The 24,930-nt window shown below is 39.7% G+C and overlaps 1 protein-coding gene across 4 annotated transcripts in view; it reads right to left on the bottom strand.

The window, feature by feature from the left end:
* The window catches only part of CPQ (carboxypeptidase Q), a 153,856-nt gene that overhangs the window by 43,853 nt on the left and 85,073 nt on the right, over positions 1-24,930 (bottom strand). For all 4 annotated transcript variants that reach the window (XM_051611178.1, XM_051611177.1, XM_051611175.1 and 1 more), the window contains one exon: positions 15,334-15,445. In XM_051611178.1, the coding sequence (XP_051467138.1) occupies positions 15,334-15,445 (112 nt within the window). The remainder of the gene's footprint in view (positions 1-15,333; positions 15,446-24,930) is intronic.

The following is a 24,930-nucleotide window of genomic DNA, read 5'->3' as shown; positions in this document are numbered from 1 at the left end:
TACAATCAGCTGCTGAATGTAAGCACGGCTTTTTAAAACAATGCAAACACAAGGCCATTTTCTCTTTTGCTCTGGTAAGAAAGGTAAGGTCTCAGATAAATTTTGAAACTGTCTCTGCAGTGGCAGAGCTGAACAGATAATAGTTGTTGCCTTTATTTATTTGATTGATACGATTCATAAACAAACACACTTGAGACATCAAACCTGAGAGCACAGAAGAGCAAATAGATCCAGAATAGTGTTCTCTGTGCAGTGCAGTACTAATTACTTTCAAGAAAAAATAAAGCCCCCAAAACTATTAAAAAAAACCCAACACCAAACCACTGAGGAGACTATCACAAGCGATAAAGCATAAATTACCACACACAATTCTGTGCTGAGAAGAAATAATATCAGTATCATTGTCAAAAATTATTTCATTTCCTAGCTGAAATGGATGAAGTTTACAAATAGACATGACCTTCATCACTTTTTTTTCTCTCGACATGACGAAAATCAACTGAAGACTTCTTTCTCAAAACTACATCCCAGGAATCCTCATAAGTGGAGGCAGAATATACCAGGAATACTCAGAATATGAAGAAAACACCTTGGATTTTCCAATATTTCATAATGAAGGAAGCGCAAACCTGTGGTTTAAAGGTGTGTTTTCTAAATGTTGCTCTGATGACTATAAACAGAAATGTTGCCAAACATCATTATTTTAAAGACACAACTCTCCCCAACACACACATCCCAGAAGATTCCCTGCTCTTCTCCTAAATCATGACAGTCTATGATTAGCCTCCTTTGCTTTTTAAACAAAATTAAGTCAGTAAATAAATGATTGGGTTAAAGTTAGAAAATTTTAGATGTCCACAGCTTGTTTAGAAGAGGTTGCTCTAGGAAGAGAAGGTGCTGGGTATAAAGCATAGAGCAGTCAGTCCTGAAGCATGGTTCCAATGGCACTGCAGTTTAAGTGACCGATAGAGGTGTGTTTGTCACATCACAACATTCAAAGCACTGAAGCCCAGCCTCCAGCCCACCATGCCAAGGTTTGAAAGCAGATTTGGTAGGAGATGCTTGAGACAAAGGAGATGCTTCTCCTGCCTCCTCTCAGGCAAAAACCCAGATGCTTTTGCCTGCCACTGCTGTCCAAAGGGGGACTTGGAATAAGGGATGTCACATTTGGCTCCAATGGGCTGCAAACCTGGATGATCTCTCCTGCTCTGCAGGAGCTTGAGAAAGTCTCAGCCCACTTGTGAGAAAGAAGTCTGAGATACTTATGGCCCTCTTCTAGGCCATCACGGCATCTGTCCATTAAAGTTGGGAAAAGAAAAAGCTGAGCTTTGGACATTCTAGTTCTGGAGGTGGTACAGTGGCTCTTCCAAACTCACAGATTTCTGTCAGCAGATTTCCTAGTATGTTCTACTGAAATGAAATGGCCAAGTTAAAAAAAAAAAAAAGTATTAAGTGTATATGCATGTATGTGTATATATATATATAAAGCTGTGGAGGCAGTTATTTAAAATACAAAACAAAGTCTACAGCGAAAAATCTATACTCCTCATTATCTTAATCTGAAAGTGGTATTTATCTACCTGTTACTAAAATCACAGCTATCCTGACCAAAGCACATCAATTCACATGTAAAATCACTAATAATATTCTCAATGCACAATTTTATTTAAAAAATATTAAGTACTTCAGTTACAATATCTTTTTTATGATGTTTAATTATTTTGGTTTGCTTCTTAAAAACTACTGGTTCCTAAGCAAGGTATGATCTGCACAAACCCAGAAATCTTGCAAATCACAGTATAAGTATGTGTTGAAAAGGCATAATAAAATAGCACTTGGACTAGAAAACTATGTTCTGTGATGGATGTACTGTGTAGAAAGTAGATAGCAAATATTACAATGAAGGAAATCTGTTTCACAAATAAAATAGTGACTCTTCTATTTCTATCTATATAAATGACATATTACATGTAGTCTAACAAAAAGGACATCAGAAGAAAACAAAATTTAGTTACCCAAAACATTTAAATAGACCATTTTGGCAAAGTGTAGCAGGTATTAGCTACATTCATTGATGGATCAGTGTGGCGATCCTACCATGTTCTCCTTGGGTCACTTGGATCTGAGCTTATGTAACTCAAATGAAAATTGCAGAGCTCACACTTCTCAAAATCACTGAAATCCCCATTTCCATCCTACTGCAGCATCCCAATAAAGAATAGCAGGGGTTTACAGCAGGGTAATGTTCAGAAGGTGATAGCTGGTACTCAAACTGTTCTTTCAAAGCTGACACAACTAAAATCAAAACCAAAACAACTACAGATCCCCCAAATAAAAGTATTTCCCCACTTTGCAAACATAAATCCTTACTGATGGGGAAGATTAAGTACACAGATACTGTGTTTTCTAAGAAGACTTTGTATGATGGCTAATGAAACTTCTTCAAAAGAAATCATTGTATTGCTATAAGACTGATTATTTCTCGCTAATATATAAAGCATTCCACCCTTGTGAAAAAGGATTTTTTTCCCCTGCAAGCCAAGCACTGGAACCACCCACAAGCCAATCAAATAGCTGCTCAGCTTACATAAGGCATGTAAGCAAATTTCAAATTGATGTGAGTCGACTAATAGGTAAAGTATTTTAACCTGTGTTTATTTACATTCATAAGAAGTTGTATTAGTTGAAGAGAGGAGAAGCTCCTCAGCAGTACAAAGATGGGGCTGACGCTCATCTGTATCCAATAAAAAGGAAAATTACTGTAGCCCCACACCAAGCACTCTGAAACTGTGAAGACTGAGGTTTCCTAGAGCTTTGCCAGCTTCACTCTCTCAAGACCCTGCATCGAAGTGAGCATCAAAGCAGAACAAACTGCACTACCAGATCTCCTACTCTCTAATACTGCCTCGGCCACTGATGTATTTGCTTCAGGAGCTACTGGGGAGAGGTATACACAGATACATAATCCTCAGGTCTTGTCCACTGCTGCATTTAACATAACAAATTATGCATTTTCCCGCATTATTACCCTGTGGCCTGGAATTTCTTTAAAAGGTTATTAATTCAAAAAGTAGTAAGATACATGATGGCACTGCTGACAATCATTAAATTAATAATTTTCTACCTTCCTTGTTCAGGTTTGCAGTTGATCAGACATAGGAGATTCACCAGGTGAAATTAACTGGGATATATCCATCATGCAAGCACTTCTCAAAAAATGCCTGGAATTTCTAAAACCTCTTCCACAGCATAAAATGAAACCAGTACTGCACATTTTGCTAAAGAAGACAAGAATTTATCATCTAACACAGTGGTACAAACTGCTTCCATTTCAAGGATCAGAACAGTTTCCTGTAAACAAGAATGAAATGGTATATTTAAGATCTCTGCTAAGCCCCTGACGCAATATCAATAATGTGGAACACTTCCCTGCTTTCAGCTATGTTACAGTACTGAAACTCAACCTGTGTAATGTGCTTCGTACCAGCTTCGTACTCAAGTAAGACAAGCAGAACCTTACCATGCTCAAGCCCTCTGCTTCTAACTGCAGCAGATTATTGTCCATGTCCATCCACTGCTTTTTGGAGCTGAACGTTGTAGCTGCAGACCACTTTTCTCCCCAGTATACTACAAAATATTGGCAATCTTACTTGATACTTTGCACCAAATTGATCAGAGACATCATTCCGTGAACAATTTGTAGAGGGCCCTAATACACACCTAACACATCAGCTGCCCATGGCTCATCCATCTGATGGCATTCTGGTTTTAAAAGATTCCTTTGATGACAAGCTGCAGGTTTAGAGTTTGAAGTTGGAACACGCACAGCATCGAGAAACCTAAACAAATTTAAACGAACTTAAACACACGACTACTATCCTTTTTAATGAGGCCCTTACAAGTTTTTTTATTAGTAGATTATCCTCATCCCTTTTAATTCATTGCAGTTTCTATGGGGTTTGTCTCAAAATAGTGCCTTAGGAAACTGTGTCTCAGTCTGGCAACGTGTTTCTCTGGGTAATTTCAAATACACACCTATAGCAATAAACTCCAATTTATAGGCTGACAGTAATAATGCAATTAATTGACAATGTCCAGACTTTTTTTTCTGTAGACAAAGAAGTCACCTCCATTCTAAACCAGCAGGATTTTGACTTTCATTCTGTTATTAGAAATACAATCCTCTGTGATTCCAACAAATAATCTCACTATTTGTGCAGAAAAGTGTCTTTTCAGTTAGATGCTTATTTAAAAAGAAATGTTTTTAACTGACTAAAAAAATAATGCTTTAACAGAGAAAATCAAAGGCTATTAGAGTTAAAACCTACACAAAGTATGGCAAAGCAAACCTTTTAAAAAATATTTTCCTATTACTATGATATAATTCTCTAGCAAAGCTCAAATGAGACACAGGGAACAGCTTTTTCCTTGGGAAATTGCCTTTGTTTTCTTAAAATAGTCTAACACAATGCAATCTGCTTGATTTTTCTCTGTTGACATGGGTTCTGTTTGCAGCACTGAGGATGAGCTGCTTGCACAGGATAGCGCTGGGAAGCGAATAAACCTCTGAGACTTCAAGATCTGGAGTGAAGAGAATGAGATCTGGAGAAGAGACATGGGGCTGCAGGAAGAAGATCAAATGGGCAAGACAGTGGCTGATGAGTGGGAAATGAAGGCATAGGCAGGAGCCAAGCTGGAGACTGTAGTATTTTTTTAATTTATTTTTTCAGTCTCTGGGGAGGCTGAGGAGTTTATGACAAAACAAGAAAGGCAGATTTACAGAAGAGTGAAGGTGGGAAATGTGAGAAGTTTTAGGTAAATTTATTTTAGGAAAGGGATGGAATATCTGAGAGGAAATGTCAAGGAAAGAGCTGGGTATACAAGAGTGGAGAGGAAAGCTGTGAATGATTTTCAAGTCTACTAACTAAAAATAACATGGATTAAGCTTGTTGACTGGGCAGATGGGGGGAGAGGAGGGAAGCACAGCCCACAGCCTGGTGAGAAGCCATACAGCAATGCTGCCAGAGCAAAGGTTTCTTTGGGGCGCACCTCCTTGAAACCCAGCAGCACAGCTCAGGGACAACTCAGATGAGAAATGCTGACAAATGTGCTCTTCTGCACATGGAGTTTTAAACAAAGAACCAGTTAGTGTAGAGTCACAAAGTCAACACAAGTCATTAATTAAAAAAAAGAAAAAAAGAAAAGGCACTACTTGCCTGTTTACATGTAAAACAGCCAAGCTCCCAGTCAGCAGACCTTCCTCCACCCCCTGCCCTGCTCTGATCCTGTTGTCATGTTCTCCAAGTCTCGCAAAAGGAAGAAGACACTGTCCACCTTTAAAATGCACCTTATTCATCCTTAGGAAAACTTCCTTCCTTAAAGGTATGTCAAATTATGGAGCAGACAAGGCAATGAAAGACCCCGCTCCCTCCCTTTCTGGGATTATAAGCATCAGATGTGGTTTGACCTGACTGAGTGGTGGCTTTGACTTCTGCCTCTGCTGCCCCGCTCTTTGGATCGGACAGAGCCCGAATCTGCCACACTGTCCTCTGAGCTGATGAGTCTAAAAATGCACCAGCCACACTTGTCTCCTCATAGTGAAAATATATACCTTAAAAAACCTGACAGTAAGGATAAGATGCCCCCAACTTCATCTGGGAAGGATTTCAGCATTTCACCTTACTACAGATTTAAAAAATAATCACAGTAGCCTCTGTCATCAGGTTTTAAAGATTTTTATAGATAAACAAAGCACACATTTGATCTTGAATTTCCTGGGTAAGCGGTAGTCGATATGAGAAAGGACAACATGGGTATGGAGAGCTATGAGCCTAAATTTACTGATGGATTAACAACTTTCTAAGTCTGCAGTCACCCCTCTGGTATGCCAACCCAGTATGGAAATTTAAGATTTAAGTATTTGCCGAATACGCATTTAACCAAAGGTTGAAATGAAGCAATAAATGCAGTTGTAGTGCAACGGCTTACACAGGAACTTCAGACCAAGTAGATTTAATAGGTTTGCAAAAGGTGAAGGTCAGAATAAAATATACAGCTTTGAGGAAGTGCAAAGAATGTAAGAACAAGGACTTAATATCAAACACATTTAATTAAAAAAAAAACAACCCAGCCCTAAAGTAAAACCAGTCATTTAATCATGTTTCATAATGTACCTCCTAGACAGCAAACTACACCACCACAGCTATAGGAAATTCAAAAAACATTTAACAAAATTCTTGGCAAGTAAGTTAAAATTGCAGTTATGTGACTCCAATTTTACTAGCAGAAAAGGAATTACTCCAGTGATTGTTCTTTTAATAAAATGTATCTTTAGTCCATATATATTTGCCAGTGAATTTGGACTCAAGAAACGCAACTTCATACAAAGACTACAGTGAACTGCGTAAAAATCTGTCTTACGGTTTTCCAGTCACATTAATCACAGGTATAATTCAGAGGAGAGTTAAAATTTCAATTTTAAATAAGTTTTAAGGGGAAAAAACTGTCTAATCAACTCTTTATGAGTTACATAAAATGTAATTCAGGTAGTACCTTAAAAATCTTACATGCAGTGCTTTAAAAACATTTCTGTAGTTTTCTGTGCTGTTCTCCCATAAAACAGAACTTTGGTTGGGCCAGATCCATGTCTACATCCATAAGAAAGTTGACTTATAAAACTCCATTTCCCCTTAACACTGGCAAAGAAAGGAAGTAGGGGAGCTACAAATAGTACCTATCACTACACATTTCTCCCTTCCTCATGTGGGTATAGATCATTGTCTAGGAATGCAGGAAAGCTACGTAAAAGGTGTGATGGCTGGGATTAGACATTGTCAACAATCACCCTTCCTTCATCAGGCTGCTCTAGCAGTGATGGCATCAGGCATCCTGCCCTGGGTGCAGAAGAGGAAAATGTGCCGTTCATTTACTTGACTCCTGTTTTTTGCTGGCTCTGGCAGGTCCCCATAACAAATATTTTTTTTACATGGAAGAAACAGCATTCCCAGAAGCAATTGGAAGCACAGGCTGAGCAGGAGATTTCCTGATCTCATGTGGCATGCAGACATGACTGAACATGAGCTCAGTGCACGAGACAACAGCAAAAGCCAGGAAACGTTTACTCTGTACAACAATCCATCAATACAGTGGTCTTTGGAGTGCAGCCTTTCCTGAAGTCTGTACCGATTACTTCAACACAGGCAGCAGTTCAGATAGCAGCAACTGGCAACGTCTGACACTGCTGCAGTTGAAGAAACTGAAGGCAAAGAGGGTAAGTTTGTGATCTGGCAAATTGACAGCACAGTCATTGGGCTTCTTCCGAAGCTGCATCCTTTAAACACATAGACTGGGCAGTCATGGCTGGTGGACATGTGTGCACCTCTGGGTTTGGCAGGACACCAAGAGTTGACTAGTGAGACTCAAACACAGCCAGGGAAAGGTAGAAAACACATTTCTGAACAAGGAGAGACAGCTTGTGGGTAAACGTTGCTGAAAGAAACCTGGGATATGAACAAAGGACCCGTTGACTATTTCATTCCTCCTGTGCTAGCAAAGATGAGACTCTGAAAATAAACTAGACTGTAGTGTCAAGTAGCAGACCCCTTCAGCTTCTCAACAGGGAAAAAAAATTGGCTTCAGTTGTTTTAATTAAAAAGAGACACAACAGTTTTCATGTCTGAAGTTTTTCAGAATAAAGCAGTGAAATTCATCCATCAAAATCAACTGCATCTGTAACTCCACTGGGCTCTGTACTAGAGGCATAAAATATACTTGGAAAGCTGACCCTGCCATACGACCACCTTCTAAAGACTTCTGTTATTGTTGTTATTCTGTTACCTCAAGCTCCCTTTAAGGATAAAATCCTGTGCTTCTAGAGCCGGAGCACAAGGTAGCTTTGGAAGGGCACGCATCAGGGTAGGAGCTGGGCAGAGTGCCCATGACTTTGGCTGGGAAATGCCCCTTGGGCCAAGGATGCAGGTATTCATATCTGAAAGCATCAGACACATACCACCTGCTTCTTGCTCAAATACATCGTACACAAGTATTAGTCCTGAGCAAGACCAGCACAGCAGCAGCAGAAGGCTTGAAATGGTGTGAGAGGAACACAAATAACTTCACAGAAACTGGCAACCAACATCTGGAGCAGGATCGAGTCCCACAGGCTGTCTGTCCAAGCTGCATAGCCAACTAAAGGCAAAATACAGCACCAAAATAAATTTGGGGTAATTTTATGGTGTTTTTTTATGAGTAGCTGCTTAACTAGTCTTTTTACCTCACCTGGAAAAGCAGCTTCTTTAGTAAAGCTCATGTAACATGGGACAAAAGAACCTGTGTTTCAAATTACACCAGACTAGCATGAAAATGCTGAGGCAAATGGTATTGGCCACCTCCAGAGACACCTTTTTTGCACACAAATTAATAAATGTAAAATTGGAGAATTATAAATGTAACCTGAAAACGAGTGGGGTCTGAGATTTCTAGACTGTAATTTGCAACCCAGCTGCTGTTCCACAAAACCAGAAAACCCCAATTTGCTTGAGTGCTGTCTCTCCTGCAGCTTCCAAATGCCCTCACGCCACATCACAATTTAGGCAACACTCCATGGATTCTCTTGGCTTAAAGATGAGAACCCTTCCGCCCTTTCTTCCAAAAACATCCACAGTGCCTTCCCATCATCTCTGAATTACCCCAAACAACACATCTCACTACCAGCAATATTTGCTACCTATCACACACAGTTTGCAGACAGATTATAACGTAGGACGCTCTGGTGCTTACACCAAAGCTATATGTGTGATGACTAACCAGGTGTTCATCATCACAGGGAAAGGATAAAAGCAGAGTTCCCTCCTGCCTCTCCCTCAGTTAGGACATGAATGCACTCACCCATCTCTCTGCATCACCCATTTGCAAAGAACATAGCAGAATTTCATACTCTTAATCTTTCTGTGCCTCTATCAAACTTGGTTAAAATTGATCAAAAGGTTACAAACTGTGGAGGGCTGGGGAGGGTGGCAGCTGCCAGACACAGCTGCAGGCCAACTGCACATTGCACAAGCTCACTGCCTCGGACACCCTGCGGGCAGCTACGAAGGGTAATTTCTTAAGCATCAGAAATCCTCAGCTAATTGCAACAGCACCAGCTCCACTGAAGGAAAAGGAGATTACCAGTTCAGACCAGCTCACACACTGCCTCAGCGCCTCTCAAGGCATCTTGTATTTCCAGAAAAAGGAATAAAAGCAATAACCAGCTGAAACTTTCATCTTTCTTTACATAAACAACTTCTATGGAAACACTTCCAGTTCTTCATTTTTTAAGCGCATAAGCTTGCCAGAGATCTTCTCAATCAGCAGCATATATAAGCTTCAAGAGTTCCAGGAAAAAAATTACTGTTTTTCTTTCCTTTGCGCTTCGTTAAACTTCAGCGTTCACCAGGAGAAAAGGCCCCTTTGGATGACATCCATCAATATGGCCACTAGCTGGTGAATTTTTCTGAAATTACCTACTGGCAAAGCAAGCAACCATATGAGTGCAGCTGATTCAGATAAACTGGTACAGCTTTCCTTAGCTGCACTAAGGAAAACACTTCTGTTCTCTCAGGTTTGGAGAGATCTGTGACCACTTCTGATACCAACAGGTGCACAAGTCAGTGCTGACCTTTAACTGGAGGTTGCTGAAGGGGATGTTCTGAGAATGAAGCTGCAGATGCATGGAAGAGAAGTGATGGGCTTCAGTTTTATGCACATGGTGGCTGTGGAAAAGCACATGGAGCAAGATTCCTTGTGCTGAAATGTAACCATCCAAAAGTCAATGTTTGCTCTACATTTACTGTCTGTGCTTCCTCCCGGCAGAAGAAGGAGAGGGAACAGCACTGTCAGTAGGTGCTCCTTTCCCCTCACCCTGTGGTGGAAGATGGGCAGAGATGCTGCAGCTATTAGAAACATTTTTTAGCTCTTCAGTTAGACTTTCCAGGACTAATTGAATCTTATAGCTCTGAACAGTACCCCAAAACTCCAGTAGTTCACAATCTGGTCCTATGTTTTTAAGGTTTTATTCTTTTAAATTGTATTCATGGGATTTTACATGGATTAATTTTTTTTTATTCTACTCTCTGGCAATGTAATATAAAATTATTTCAGTTCAGTCTGGCTTTCATGTAGTTCCCTTTCTCTCAAAAAGGAGCAACATTCAGGCAAAGTCCAAAAGTGAAATGGAAAAAAAAATTGATCAAAAGCTCAAAGAGTCAAAGACCATAAATCTACTTCAGACTGTGCTACTGCTATGTGTTCTTATAGGGAACAAAGAACTATTAAAGTGTATGGAAATCTACAAAAACACCAGGAAGAAAAAATAAAATAACATAAATATATCAATATAGTACAGAAACTGCCAGCTCAATTAAAAAACTAAAAGCTAACACTGAAGATTCAGGAAATATTAAGTCTAACACAGTAATTTACTTGGAAATAAAAGCAAAAAACTGTTAAAAATTTTACTTGAGGCAAGAAAACAAACTGCACTTCTTAAAATAAAATACAGTCATATTAAGCTATAATTTAAATGATTTTTCAACAAATTTCATGTATCTGGTCGTAAGCCAATAGCTATTACATGTTTTAGGGAAAAGGTTATGTTGAAAGTATGGAATGGTATTTAAACGATAATAATTCTTCAAGTATTACATTAAAGTATCAAAATCGTAATTAGCAGGCATAACTTGTGTCAACCAGCCACGTTCGAGGGTCACAGGGATATCATGATGAAGTGCTATTAGATAATGAAGTGCTATTAGAAGAAAATAACTTAAATAGAGTAGTAGTATCTTCCTTTCATGGAACCAATGAACCACAGCAGCAGCAGTGGGAGTATTTCTCACTCCGTGACACAAACTTCATATTCTAGAATTCATATTTCAGAATGCTCACTTCAGCTTTAAGATCATATCACCACAGCAGCAGGATGAGTTACACTCTGGTAAATGCAGGCATGGTTTTTATGGCTATGCAATGCACCATGGCATTAAGACTCCCACTACACAGTAAAAAATATTCTACATGTGCCTACAGAGAAACCAGTTGAGCTGGATTCTCCTCATGCCAAATGTATTTGGTGGACTAGACTGAGACTAAATTTATCAGGGTCGAAAAGGCTATTAAAACAAGCCTCCACAGTTAAAAATATAATGGGCACTCAAACCACAATCTATGGAATTTAAATACATTTTTATTGAAATAAAACTCATTATTTAATTTCTTACAAAATCTGCACATCTGTTATTTTGCTGTCCTTTTTGTCAGATTTTATGTGCATCATAAGATATAAAACCATTAACCAACATGCTATGGAAGACAGTTTACAAAAGGCCCTGTCCCCCATGGTTATCTACAGGCTAGATGGAATGACACAGACATCCTTTCCCAACCTTTCATTCCTGCAGAACACTGGTATAACAAGAAGAGCTGAACACAACAGCTGGCCAGAACAGAGGGCTTGAGCAAAGGCTCCGGCATTTCCCAGCTGAGAAAACAGCATTTCACCACAGGTCGTAGAGCAAACACAGAGGCTACCACCAGAGGAAATCAAATATTTGAACAAGCAGAGAGTGATGCATTTCAGTCATGCATGAAGGGAAATCCAGCGAGTAAGAATTATACAATGCCACCAGGAACTTGCCCTTAAGAGACACAGAATAGTTCATTCTGAATGGAATAGAGTCAGCAAACACAGAAGCATAATTTTTTTTTTCCTAATAGTGGAGGAAGCATAGACAATTTTCCAGAAATCATAAAAGAAAGATTAAAAAACCCCACAAAACAATAAAAAAGGAGTAAGCCTGGATTCTTCTGTAGAATAATCCTCTTTAGTTTGCTTTTGAAAGACTAAAAATGAAAACAGATGCACTTTGTTTTCAGTCACAGACTGATATTCCAATCATTCCAAGGCTGGGAAAATGAGAGATAAGAGATTTAAATAATGCAAAATAAAGGACTAGGAATTCACAGGGATGTCTGATATTTATCACTGCAGTATGAGAGTGGCTAGTCACATCACAGAGCTTGTCTACAAAGAGCTCTTCAAGATACACTGAGATTGTTCAAGTGCACAAATCCTTCTGATTGGAAGCAGGGAAGGCTAGTTTCTTATTTAAACTCTGCCAGAGCTAAGAGCAGGAGCAGCAGCTGATTTAAAATTTTAATGAAAACGTGGTGCAGTCCTCTTAACCATAGGTTGTAGTTTTGGAAAAAGGGAAAAGAGGTTCCATCTGACAAAGGGGGAAATGCATCCTGGGATATCAAATTGACCACCTAAGAAGCAGTTATAGAACCAAAATCAGCGAAAAACTACAGATCAAGCAGTAAGATTGCATTTTGCAGTTTGGGGACCAGACTAGGCAACAGCAGACTGGGAACAGCAGGACACCAGACTAACCTTTGAGAGGCTGAGTGTCTGGAGAACACAGGTGGATGGCTGTGTAACCACAGCTCCCTCTTGCACATACATAGGCCCTGCCCCATCTCACCTTGTGGAACATCGCTTCCACCAAACACACCCTATCTAGACATTCCTGCATCATGTCCTTCTAGAATAACAAATGGTCTGCTGCCCATTTCTACCCACAAGTCAGATGAAGCCCATGAGCAGAAGAAATTTGCCTTCCAGAACCTACTCAGGTGAGCTATGCAAACAAGCAGGCAGTAGGTTGAGCAAGTCCATACTGGTATTTTATCCATATCACTTCTGGGATGACAGTGTGTGTGCTAGAATATCAACTTCAGAAGAGTCTGACTGATCTACAGACCGAATTCCGGAAACCAGTCACTTTGTCACCCTGCTGATTACCAAGAATGATTCAAAGAAGTAATCCCTGGAACCAGAACATTGCTCTGCATCCCACAAACCTAGTGTAGCAGGATATATGGTGTGCAAGGCCTCAGAGTCAAATGCTCCTTGGTGAGACGTATGAGCCCACGACAGGTTGTCATGGTTAAGCCAGATTTGACAGAAGTGTATCCTTGTAGTGATGAGACTTATGTGTGTGCTTCCTGGGACCTGGATTACCTAGCCAAGGAAATCAGCCATCACAGTCCAAGCAGAGCCCGAGCACACAGCAACATAAAAGCAGACTGATCAGGAAATTGTCCTTGAAGCACAAAGCTGAGAGTGCACCAGTTTGATGGTATAGATGTTTCTCTCAATATTTGGTGGAGCATGTCTAGGTGGGATGTACATTTATTCAGGAAGAATGTTCAAGGAAAAAATAAAAGCACAGAAATAGATACATTGGAAATACGAATTTCTGTGAAGTTTAGAATCAATTTTGCTGAGTATCTTTGCAGGTAGATGAAAAGGAAAAGACCAGAGGCAGGATCACTGCTTAGATCCAGTCCTCGTTACATGCTCTTGAGACAGACTTAGATGAAATGTTCTTCAGAAGATATCAAGAATTATGTTAGGGAGTAGGAATTAAATTAACTGAGTAGCTGCTGTAAAAGCACCATGTAGGACAGTGAAAGATGTTGAATGACAATGCTTGCTTAAAAGGCAGAAAACAATATGACCAAATATGAACAATGACTGACCTGTCAGCCTCACCTCTGTGCCTGGAAAGATCATGGAACAGATCCTCCTAGAAGCTATCCTAAGGCACATGAGGACACGGAGGTGAGTCGAGACACCAGCACCACTTCAGCAGGGGTAAGACCTGCCTTATCCACCTAGTGGCCTTCTATGATGGAGTGACTGCATCAGTGGACAAAGGAAGAGCTACAGCTGTTGTTTATCTGGACTTCTGTAATGCCTTCGATATAGTCTCCCAAAATATCCTTCTCTCTAAATTGGAGAGATAAGGATTTGGTGGGTGAACTGTTCTGTGGATGAGGGATTGGCTGGATGGTCACATCCAGAAGGCAGTGGTCAAGGACTCACACCCAGATGGAGCTTGATGGCAAGTGGCCCCTGAGGGGTCTGCACTGGGACTGTTTAGTCCCAGTGCAGACCGTGAACTGCACTAAACTGCACTGTTTAGTACCTTCAGAAGTGACATAGACAGTGGGATCGAGTGCACCCTCAGCAAGTTTGCTGATGACACTGAGCTGTGTGATGTGCTTGACATGCCTAACGAATGGAATGCCACCCAGGGTGTCCTGGACAAGCTTGAGAAGTGGGCCCATGTGAACTTCATGAAGTTCAACAAGGCCAAGTGCAAAGTCCTGCACATTAGTCAGGGTAACCCCTGGTATCAATACAGGCTGGGGCATGAAGGGATTGAGAGCTGCCCTATGGGGAAGGACTGGGGGGTACTGGTAGATTAAAAGCTGGACATGAGTCAACAATGTGTCCTTGTAGCCCAGAAAGCCAACAGTGTCCTGGGCTGCATCAAAAGATGCATGGCCAGCAGGTGAAAGGAGGTGATTCTTCCCCTCTACTCTGCCCTGGTGAGATCCCACTCCAGTACTGTGTTCAGCCCTGGAGTCCTCAGTAGAAGAAAGACATTAAGGTGTTAGAGCAGGTCCAGAGGAGGGTCACAAAGATTAGAAGGCTGGAGCACCTGTCCTATGACGAAAGGCTAGGAGAGTTTGGGTTGCTCAGCCTGGAGAAGGGAAGGCTCTGGAGAAACCTTACTTTCAATACTTAAAGAGGACTAGTAAGAAAGATGGGGAGTAAGAAAGTTTTTAGCAGAGACCATAGTGATAGGACAAGGAATAAAGGCTTTAAACCAAAAGAGGGTAGATTTAGACTAGATCTAAGGAAAAAAAAAATTTACAATGAGGGTGGTGAAACACTGGAACAAGTTTCCCAGAGAGGTGGTAGATGCCCCATACCTGGAAACATTCAGGGTCAAGTTGGATGGTGCTCTGAGCAACCTGATCTAGTTGAAGATGTCTCTGCTCACTGCAGGGGTGGTTGGACTAGATGATCTTTAAATGTTCCTGCCAAACCAAGCTATTATGTAATTCTATAATTCTATGAATATCAGAAGGCTATCCGGGAATTCATGAAGCTTCATCTTCATTAATGGGGAGGAACTCCTTAAGACAAAATGGAGTTCCAAGGTACCTAGATATAATATCTTACATGGAACTTTCAGTCTGTGATGATGGTGACCATCATGATAGATTCAAAGCAGGTTCAAAGCACTGTCTGGATCATTGATGTGTTGCTTTTTGGTGACTCCTGTGATTAAAGATGGAGTTTAACAGATAAATTTGCAAAAATTTTTATACTATCAATATTTGTACTCAAGGAATGGATAAAATAGAAAATTCAGTTTAGACAATACACAACGTTGTGGAAATGTAACACATCAAAAACATTTTATATTAAATAATTACCCAGATCCTTAATGAGTGATAATGCCTCCCATGATACAAATGCTCCACCACCGTCATCCATAGCTCCCTGCCCAACATCCCAGCTGTCCAGATGTCCACTGACCAGTACAACCTGGAAAAACATTAGGAGAAAACATATCTACATGAAAACGCTGAATCAGAAAATCCAGTTCAACATTTAAGCATTTAAATGATTCTGTCATAAATTTGGCTTTTTGGTTTAGAAGAGCGGGAAGAAAACATTTCTAATAAAACTAAAATACTGTTCTCTAGTCACTTAATATAAATCTGGGATGACCAAATGCATCCTACTGCTTCAAACCACTGCCTAAATAAAACTAGATATGCTGTGAAAAACATTTAAATGAAAGGTTTTATCATGTACATTAACAAAGTGCATACTTTCCAGAGACACAGGACTACTACACTGCAGAATGGTGAAAATATCTTTCATATTCCAGCTGTTTAAGCCCTTAGGCAGGAATTTGATTAACCCTGTTTTTGGGTGCATAAGAAAGAAATATGAACTTGGACTAAAGTGTTCCCAGACAGAGGCCGTTTTTTTATTATATGTCTATGGTACTGGTCACAGAGGACCTCTATTTTATTACTGGATGCCCAATGTGCTACAACAATGACAAGGTATTTTATAGTTTCATTAGTCATAAGGATATTTAAAATTAAAAACCACATGGTAGCAAGTCCCAGACTGGTTTTCTGGGGTTTTCTGCAAAGAAAGTTTTGTGACTACAGTAGACTATAGTAGTATATGTATCTCCAGAAACACTCATTTTCAGAGCTGAACTCTTCAAATGTCGACAAGCAGCACCAGACCAACATCAGAAGGGAGACACTTCCCTAACTGGACCTGAAGCTGAAGGGCTGAAGGATCCATGATTGCAATGGAGAGGGCAAGGAGGGACAAGAACTCTGAGCTGAGTAGGCAGTGCGGTAAAATGATGCAATAGGACAAAACCAAGAGCAGGCAGTTGCTGCATTGCCCCAAGAGGTTTTGAAGAACTGGTACCAGTAAAGTGCCCTTAGGATAGGGTGAAAATGGAAGCACCCAACTTAGGACAACTCAGTACTGAAGAAAAACTGAAGGAGACTGTGGAACATCTATCTCTGTTCTGTGCAGAACTGGCCATACATGAAGGGATGCTTCCAACTGCCTGGTCGGCTGACATCAATCAGCTTTTGGAGTTGTGAGCTCTAGAAGATGAAAAATATTCATTCCTCCTGCCTCATTCTCCCTAAGGGAGGAGGATCTCCTGGCATATCATCTCAGCTTTCACACATCACAGAACAACTACTCTAGCAATGATAATGAGCACATGAGTTTTTCCTATTATGAATCCTGGAGCATGAGAGTCTACACTAACATTGTGCAGCTAACATTGCAAAGAACTATCTTGGGACCCAATCATGAAAACCCCTATTTTCTCCACATCACAGAAATCTTAGCAAATTTTTACTGATAAAAAAAATAATAAAAATGCACAACCAGATCATGGCAATGGAGTGCAGTAAATATGATCTCACTCTCTTCAACTACCTGAAGGGAGGTTGTAGTCAGGTGGGGATTGGGCTCTTTTTCCAGGCAACTAGCAACAAGAGAAGAGGGCATGGCCTCAAGCTGCTCCAGGGGACGTTTAGGTTGGATATTAGGAAGTACTTCCTCACAGAAAGGGTCATTAGACATTGGAATGGACTTCCCTGGATGTGTTCAAAGAAAGACTTAGTGCCATGGTCTAGCCAACGTGGTAGTGTCAGGTCATAGGCTTGACTTGATGATCTTAAAGGTCTTTTCCAGCCTTGGTGCTTCTGTGATTCTGTGATATATACTTCATTGCCATATTCCCAATCAGAATGTGCCAAAACTCTTTACATTTAGAAAAGACACTATGAAATGTTAATAAATGCGTGTATTATAAAAACCAGAAGTGTCATGCTCTAGAAGCTGGAAAAGCTTGTAATCAAAATCTGAAGAGCAGTTTACTCTTTCCTTCTCAGATGCTTCAATGCTCATTTCTGCTCACCCAGCCTTAACTAAGCATGTGCCTGCTTGCCAGCACAGACTGATTTTCTTGGTAGTAGAAAGGCATGCTGCAAAACCTTTATTCCAAAACCTCCCCTCCTTCAAAAGCACTTCAATTTGGATGGCAGGCCCCTGTGGAAAAGCCTCAGATTTACTCGGGCGGTATTTCTTCAATTTAGTGACACGATCCTCCCAGGCCTGCCATGAAAGAATGCAAACAGCACATTTTCCAGGGGCGCTGCCCTGCAGCAGAAGCACTGAATCTGTGGCAGGCCTCTGCTACAACAGCAACATAGCTTGAAACCAAATAATCTAAGCCAAGCCAGGTCAGCTTTGGAGGTAGAAACTTTTGTGAAACGCAAGCAGAAAATAAGTGCTCACTGTGGCACTCCTTGCTCTTTTTGGTTTTTTATAAGGGAGGACTAAGCACACACACACACACACCTGCAGGTGGTGAGGGCAATGTGTGAATGAACTCAGCTTTGAGAGCTTGCCTGTAGGGGACAGAGCTCAAACACGACCGCACTGCAGCCAACTGATGCAGGCTCATTACTGTCCACTCAATAAGGGGTCTGTAAATAATAGTAATAATTTTAAAACTAGAACAGAAAAGGCTCTGAGAGAAAGCACAACTGTCTACGGTATAAAGGATGCCTATTCCACTACTTCAAAATTGCCATATGGTTGGTTTGTTCTTAGAGCAAAAATTGGTTGTAAGAAGATAACTATTCATCCTCCAGGGAAACAAAGCTTCAAGCTGATGTGAGTTATGTAGAACAAGTTTGTAAACTTATTGAGAGAGAACCAAGTTCAAAACAGAAGCAACGCCTTGTCTTTAGCAGGGAAAGAATACCTCATCAACACTGTTCCCTGGCAGCTATCTCAACATGAGCATCTGAGAGGGAATTACTTCTCATTTCTGTGAAACAACACATACTGCAACAGCAGGAAATTCTGAATCAGAAGAAGGTGGTGTAATCCCATTTGGGGTTACAGACTCCAATCACAAAGCATCTTTACCAACTCCAGAACATGACACCAAAACAGATCAAGGTTCAAGTGGATTGAGAAAGTCAAATAATTTTATGGATGAACTTTCACTTAAATTTACTTAAGCTGATGCCAAAAGCAATTACATAAATAAAACCAATGTACTTCTATGTGAAAGTTTTTTCAGAACAGTTGTTTTTTTAAACTATCATGCTTTTGGAGCAGCTGCTGAAATGAAAGTTTCAGTGATCCCGCTGATAACTAGCCACAGGCATTCTTAAAATAGGACACAGTCATAAAATAACAAAAATACTATATTTATCTTGGTCTTTAAGTAGACATATGTCTGGGTAATGAATGGAAACATTTCTGAAATTCACTCTAAACCACTATATTATTTCAAATAATACTACAGAAATAACAGTATTTTAATTCTCTATACAGGTGGGCTAATAATAAAGGTAGTTAAAGGTACGAGGGACATATGATTATTGCACTTTCCACATAGCTTTCAGGTCTGTTATATGGTTCCAAATCCACACATAGACTAATCACATTTGCACAAGACATCCCTATAGAAATGTCAGCACATGCCAACAGAACGTAGGCATTGCTAAGCAATGTAAGTAACTATATGTTGAGTGTTTGTTTAAAATACATACAGAAACCACAAACGACTGCATAGGACAGTACAAATACAGCAATACACATTTGTCAAATTGACTAAAATAAATTTAGGATAAGACAGTTTGCATGCAACATGACAATTTAAGATTTGGGGTTTCTGCAGTGACACAGCTAAGAAATGCTACTCTAGACACCATCCAGAGACAATACAACAGAAGTGTAACTGTAGGAAACATTATAAACAGCAGATGAGTTATTCCATCTCCTTCTGCACCAGCATTATGGTCTCTATTGGATTCCTTTAAGTAATGTCCATAATTTCATTCAAGTATATTGAAATAGTTTAACATTTATATAACATTTAATATATTTATATAAATATATAATTCATATTTTAAAGCCAAGAAAATTAGGAAGCCAATTAACAAACATTTGCATAGGTCATGGAGTTATCCTTTTCTAAGCAGGATGTTTTTTGCCACTAAGAATTCTTAATCCCAGCTTCTCAGAGGAACCCAGCACCAAGTTTAGGCCTGTGCACCTAAGCACGGGGAGCATATTTTGAGTAATGTGTCCATTTGGACAGCATGACAACTTTGAACTGCCAGATGGCTTCAATTTATATGGGTCTAAAGATTTTCTTAATTCCACTGTGTTAATAACATGAGAACAAGGGAAAAAAGAAAGGCAGCATATCATGCACCTAACTAGTGGGCAAATAAAACAGCTGTCAGGACTAAATTTAAGCCCATCATGCTTAACTTGCCTTCAAAATATGATTAAATAAAGTCTTCACATACACAGATTTGAAAAATAAAAGTAGTAAATCTGGCACATCAGTTTTAGGATGTATTAGCATCATCCATAGTAGTGGTTGCAAATTTGGTATAGAAAATGGCAACACCCAGAAATATGGTTTTCTACTGCTTATCCACCTAACAAAGCTGGCACTAGTGTTCACAGCAACCTTCTTCCTCTTTTAAGGTAATTCTTAGTTTGAAGACTGTGTTCTTTTTCCCATTTTTAGGAAAAAAATCCGCCATCTTAATGGAATAAAATGCTGGTGGGTAATTAGGTTTTTTGCCCTGACCCATTCTCTTCCCTGCTTCACGTTAAATCTTTCCCCCTTCAACTCACACAGGAAAACAAATGACAAATTAAGAGATATCTACCCTTCCTACTTGATACTTCATGTCCAGGCAGAACTACATTCTTGTATACAAACCAATATTCCTCAAGTTTTAAAATATTTACAGTAGTTATTTATTTATAGCATGCAGTAAGACTCTGTAAATCAGACCCTTCTCCATCAAAGGCCTTCTGAAATCTAAACAGTCTGAACTTGTAATCCTATGTGCTGCAGCAGCTCACAGACTACAGCAAATGCATCATACATCATCTTCCTTTCTGGAATTAAACTCAGCTCTTCCAACAGCAGGACAGAGACTCAAAGGAAATGTCTCAAGCACTGCATAATAAAGATAACAATTTAAACAGTTCTTGCAGGGACACTGTGTTTTGTATCTATACCATTATTTCAAGCTCAACATCTCAAAATTTGGGGAAGACAAAACTGATGAAGTAGAGTGTCCATCAGCAACACACCACTATATGGCATGGGATTACAATTAGATGCAAGGTTAGATATATACATCTTTTATATATATATATGTTTTAATATAAACTCTCCTGTACTTAAAAATATGCAGTTCATTACCACCAGAAAAAAACAACTTTGTCCAGTTATGTTTAAACACAAGTCTACTCTACTGTGTGTAATTCCATCAATTTCAACAGCTAAATTCAAGAACGGAGCTATATCTGAGATATTCAGTTGTAAAAAATGCTTACTTGGTAAAAACTCTTCGTGAAAGTCTACTCTGACCATGTCCCAAATATTTGTTTGGGGCTACAAATATGTGAAAAAAGATTTGTGAGTTTCTACACTTGCCTTTAAGAAAACACTAACTGCCTCCAGTTAAACTGCAATTGGATTAAATCATGCCCTAAATGTAAATTAGGAACATTACCACACTTAGTGGATTTTATTTTGTATATAGAAGAATATGTCTTCAAATTAGTTTTTAGCCTTGGTGTCCAAATAATATCACTTCACTGTACAGCTCCTTTTATTAGATTTCACACACATTAGGAATGGTTCTCAAATAATCAGACTAGCTGTCTCAACTAATTTACAGTCCTAAAGATACAGTGAAGTTCAGAAAGAAAAGAATTATTAAAACAAAAACTGTCTTTTCTACTTAATATGCAGTGTTCTAAGTCTTAACTTCCAGGGTTTTGATTAAATGATAGATCTGCACATGAAACAGAAGCGACTCACTTAGTCACACAAGAATCCAACCCTATTATTGCTAAAAAGCTGATTAACCTTCAAAGAGCCTCTGTGTCACAATACACAGTAAAGTCTTTAAAGCTGAATCTCTACTTCGTAAAAGTGACTGAAAATAAAGTGGTGTCCGAAAGTATTGGAACCAAACCTCCCTGTTTGAAGTGAATCTCCAAACCACCAAGCAGTTTAAATAGCATGGGCTGATAACAGTTATGGCATATGGAACAGTGTAGGAGAAAATTAGTCTGAAAATAAGTTACTACTGATAAGGGAATCATAGTAAAGGTAACGAGACATAGAAACTATGAGCATGCAAAAGAACCAAGTACTGAAATGACTACCATTTTCTAATTATATGTTGGATTTTAAGACAGCATTTCCACATTTCTATTTCCTAGAATCTTTTATTTCCTGTTTCCTGAGCTGTAACATTTCAGAAGAAATATCACTCTTCATAATACTGTATTTTGAAAACAAGAATGTTAATTCATATATTTTGGCACACCTCTAGAGATTGGAGAGGAAAAATTGTAACAATTGCCACCTCTAAACAAAACCAGGCGTCACTGAAGTATCACTTACCTTGCATAAAGATGAGGTTGATTCCACATTGCTACAGATTTAGCAACATTCCCAAATGTTTTAACTTTGAAACTTCTTCTAACAGGTATCAAAATTAATCTCAGCTAAAATAAACACTAATGCCTAGTACTACTCTTTCACTGAAGCATTTACAAAAACCATCCTACTTGTACACTGGGATCCTATGCACCACTGGCAAGCACCCCTTTCCAACAGCAAAAATTGTAGGTTTTTCTCAAAAAATGACATAATTATTGTCTCTTCTCAAGAACACGAGAGGACTCCTTAAGTCAGTGATGACCTAAAATGTCCTGAAAGCCATCCTGAACTGTCCTTAAGAAAATAAGACTTCATATTCCAAATGCCCCCAGAAGATTGCTGATGGAAACAAGTCAAAACAACTCTTAGATGGCTGTAACAGCAGCAGAGGACTACAAGAAGGGAAGGTTCAAAACATAATACTTTTGTCCCGGTGCCAGACACTTAAGGCAGATACTTAAGGCTGAAAGGGAACTCTGGGTGCCCATCAACTTCCACACCCTGCTCATAGCAGGGTCAACTTAGATCTGATCACTCAGGAGTTTTGTCCAGTTGAGTTCTGGAAATTTCCAAAGATGGAGATGTCACAACCTCTTTAGACAAACTGTTTCAATGTTTGCTTTTAGGAAAACAATTTCCTTAATACCTATTATAAAGCAAGCATTTAAAAAATGTGCCCTACTGGGCCCTCACTGCAGCATTCAAAAGCCAAACTGGATCTTGGATGCTGTCAGCTCACAAGCCTGCCTCATCATTTTACATCTCAAGAAGTTTTTACCTAATTAATCACCAGCTGAGCACAATGGAAATGGAATTCTTGCCTTTTACTACACCATTGTCCCTCACCATCATACATACTAAAAGGAGTGCTGATCACGTAATCAGTTCTCCTGAATCTCTCATCATCCCACTTCTATAGTCATGATCTATTAGAACTGGTAATGCCTCCTGTCCTTGCTACTCTATAGTGGAAGTTGACTCCACAATTGTCTGCTCTGATGGCAAAAGCTTTCTATTCTCTAGCACTAAGTAGCAAGGACTCCTAGAAACAGGACACTGCTTGGCTTGCAACACGAAAATAAACCTTTATCTTACACTGACCCTAAAAGAATTGCTTTACATATTGTATGAGACACATCTTCAAAGTCTCAACATCACTTTCAGATTACACGTCTTCTTTCACCCGTTACAGTCCCTTCCGTATACTTCTGATAATTAAACCAGCACTTCTACTGAGGTTTAAATGTGGACTTTGAAAATAACTCATTTCTCATTTCTCGATACAGCTTAGTTAATTATATTGTATTGATCTCTGTATCAGTAAAATGAGATGAAACAGCTGTTTATTACATAGGGATACACTGAAGATTAACATTTATTCCTACATTTATGCCAGCATTCCACCTCTACGTGAGGAATTACTTCTTCACTGTGAGGGTTATGGGGCCTTGGGACAGGCTGCCCAGAGAGGTTGTGGAGTCTCCTTTTCTGGAGACTTTCAAGACCCGTCTGGATGCATTTCTGTGTGACCTGCCCTAGGTTTTCCTGCTGCAGCCAGGGTGGTTGGACTCTTTAGAGGTTTGATATTTAGAGGTTTCTTCCAAGACCTATGATTCTGTGATTCTATGATGATTCTATTCACAGAAAATACTAAGAAGTGGAGACTCAAAGCCCCTGTTTTATGTTGAAATTACTGGAGCTGCATCTCCTTACACAAAAGAAAACTCAGTCCACAACCTGAGTTGCATTCACAAAGATAAGTACATGCAAATAACACTGACAGATCTCCCTACTCAATTCCCACTAGTGTATCTCAAAAAAACAGAGTTTTGATACAATGTGATAGCTCACCCTTTATGTTTATCTATCCTTTATTTCTTTGTTTATATACTATTGTGAAACTCCAAGTATGTTTGACACGAGTTTCCACCAAGAAGAAGAGATTGCTTTACCAAACTCAAACAATTTCTGTGAAAGACCAGAGCAGACAACTGTTGTCCGGGTGATTCAGAGAGTGGAGTATCTGCCCAAAGACAGGAGAGATTCAGTGTATTGGAACAAGTAACACAAGGGCTCTGGAATGCATTTTGTAGTGCAAGGGACTTCAGACAACCTCGTGCAAAGTACAGCTGTGTCAACACAGGAAAAAGCAGCGGCAGCATGGACTTCAAGACATTTTGCACACTACAAGGCAGGAAAGCTATTCAAGTGCATGAACTGTCTGGGAGCTCAATGGCTACTTGCTGTTGCCATCTTTCAATATGTGCACATGTGAGGCAGAAACCAGTGCCTCCCTTGCACAGAACAGACAGCAGATGGATAACTCATAGTTCTGGACAAACCCTGGAGAAAGGTGAAAAACAAGTCAACTGCAGCAACAGAAAGGAAGGAGACACAGAAGTCCTTTGCCCCACCTCGTTCCAAAATCATGGTGTAAGTATCGGAAAATGGAAGTTATCTCATTTGGAACTGGTCCAGCTTGTGTGAAACATTTGAGTATTCATTCCAGGGGACACGCAGAGTGATTATGGCAGTCATCCTAAAAATGGGAGAGATGTCCTCACAGCTACACTCTGGAAACAAGCCAAGCTGTGCTTTGTGTACTGCCTTCCATCTCATCCCTATCAAGCGCCTAAGGGATAGCTGCAGCTTGATATAATCTTGGACATTTTCACAGGCAAAAATTTGTGCATGTCCTGAAGAGCATGGGAAAAAAACTGAGCTCATTAGAATGTTCACAGTGGATTTTTTTTTCTCCATGCCCAGCTACAGAGTGAAAATCAGAAAGAAAAACACCAGAAACACCACCTATCCAGGTTATACAAATTGGTTCGTGCGATGTGGGTTTCTGCTTACTTGGAGTTAACATCAAATTTATGTCCCTAAGCCACTCAAAATCTGTCAGTGCTAACTACTACTCCCTGTCATTTCACCTCAGATTTGAATCCCTGATCTTCATCCGAAAGGCTGT

The sequence above is a fragment of the Apus apus genome, chromosome 2 (genome assembly GCF_020740795.1).
Source record: "Apus apus isolate bApuApu2 chromosome 2, bApuApu2.pri.cur, whole genome shotgun sequence".
Taxonomy (NCBI): domain Eukaryota; kingdom Metazoa; phylum Chordata; class Aves; order Apodiformes; family Apodidae; genus Apus; species Apus apus.
The sequence above is the reverse complement of the archived record's forward strand: the minus strand, read 5'-3'. Positions and strand labels throughout refer to the sequence as shown.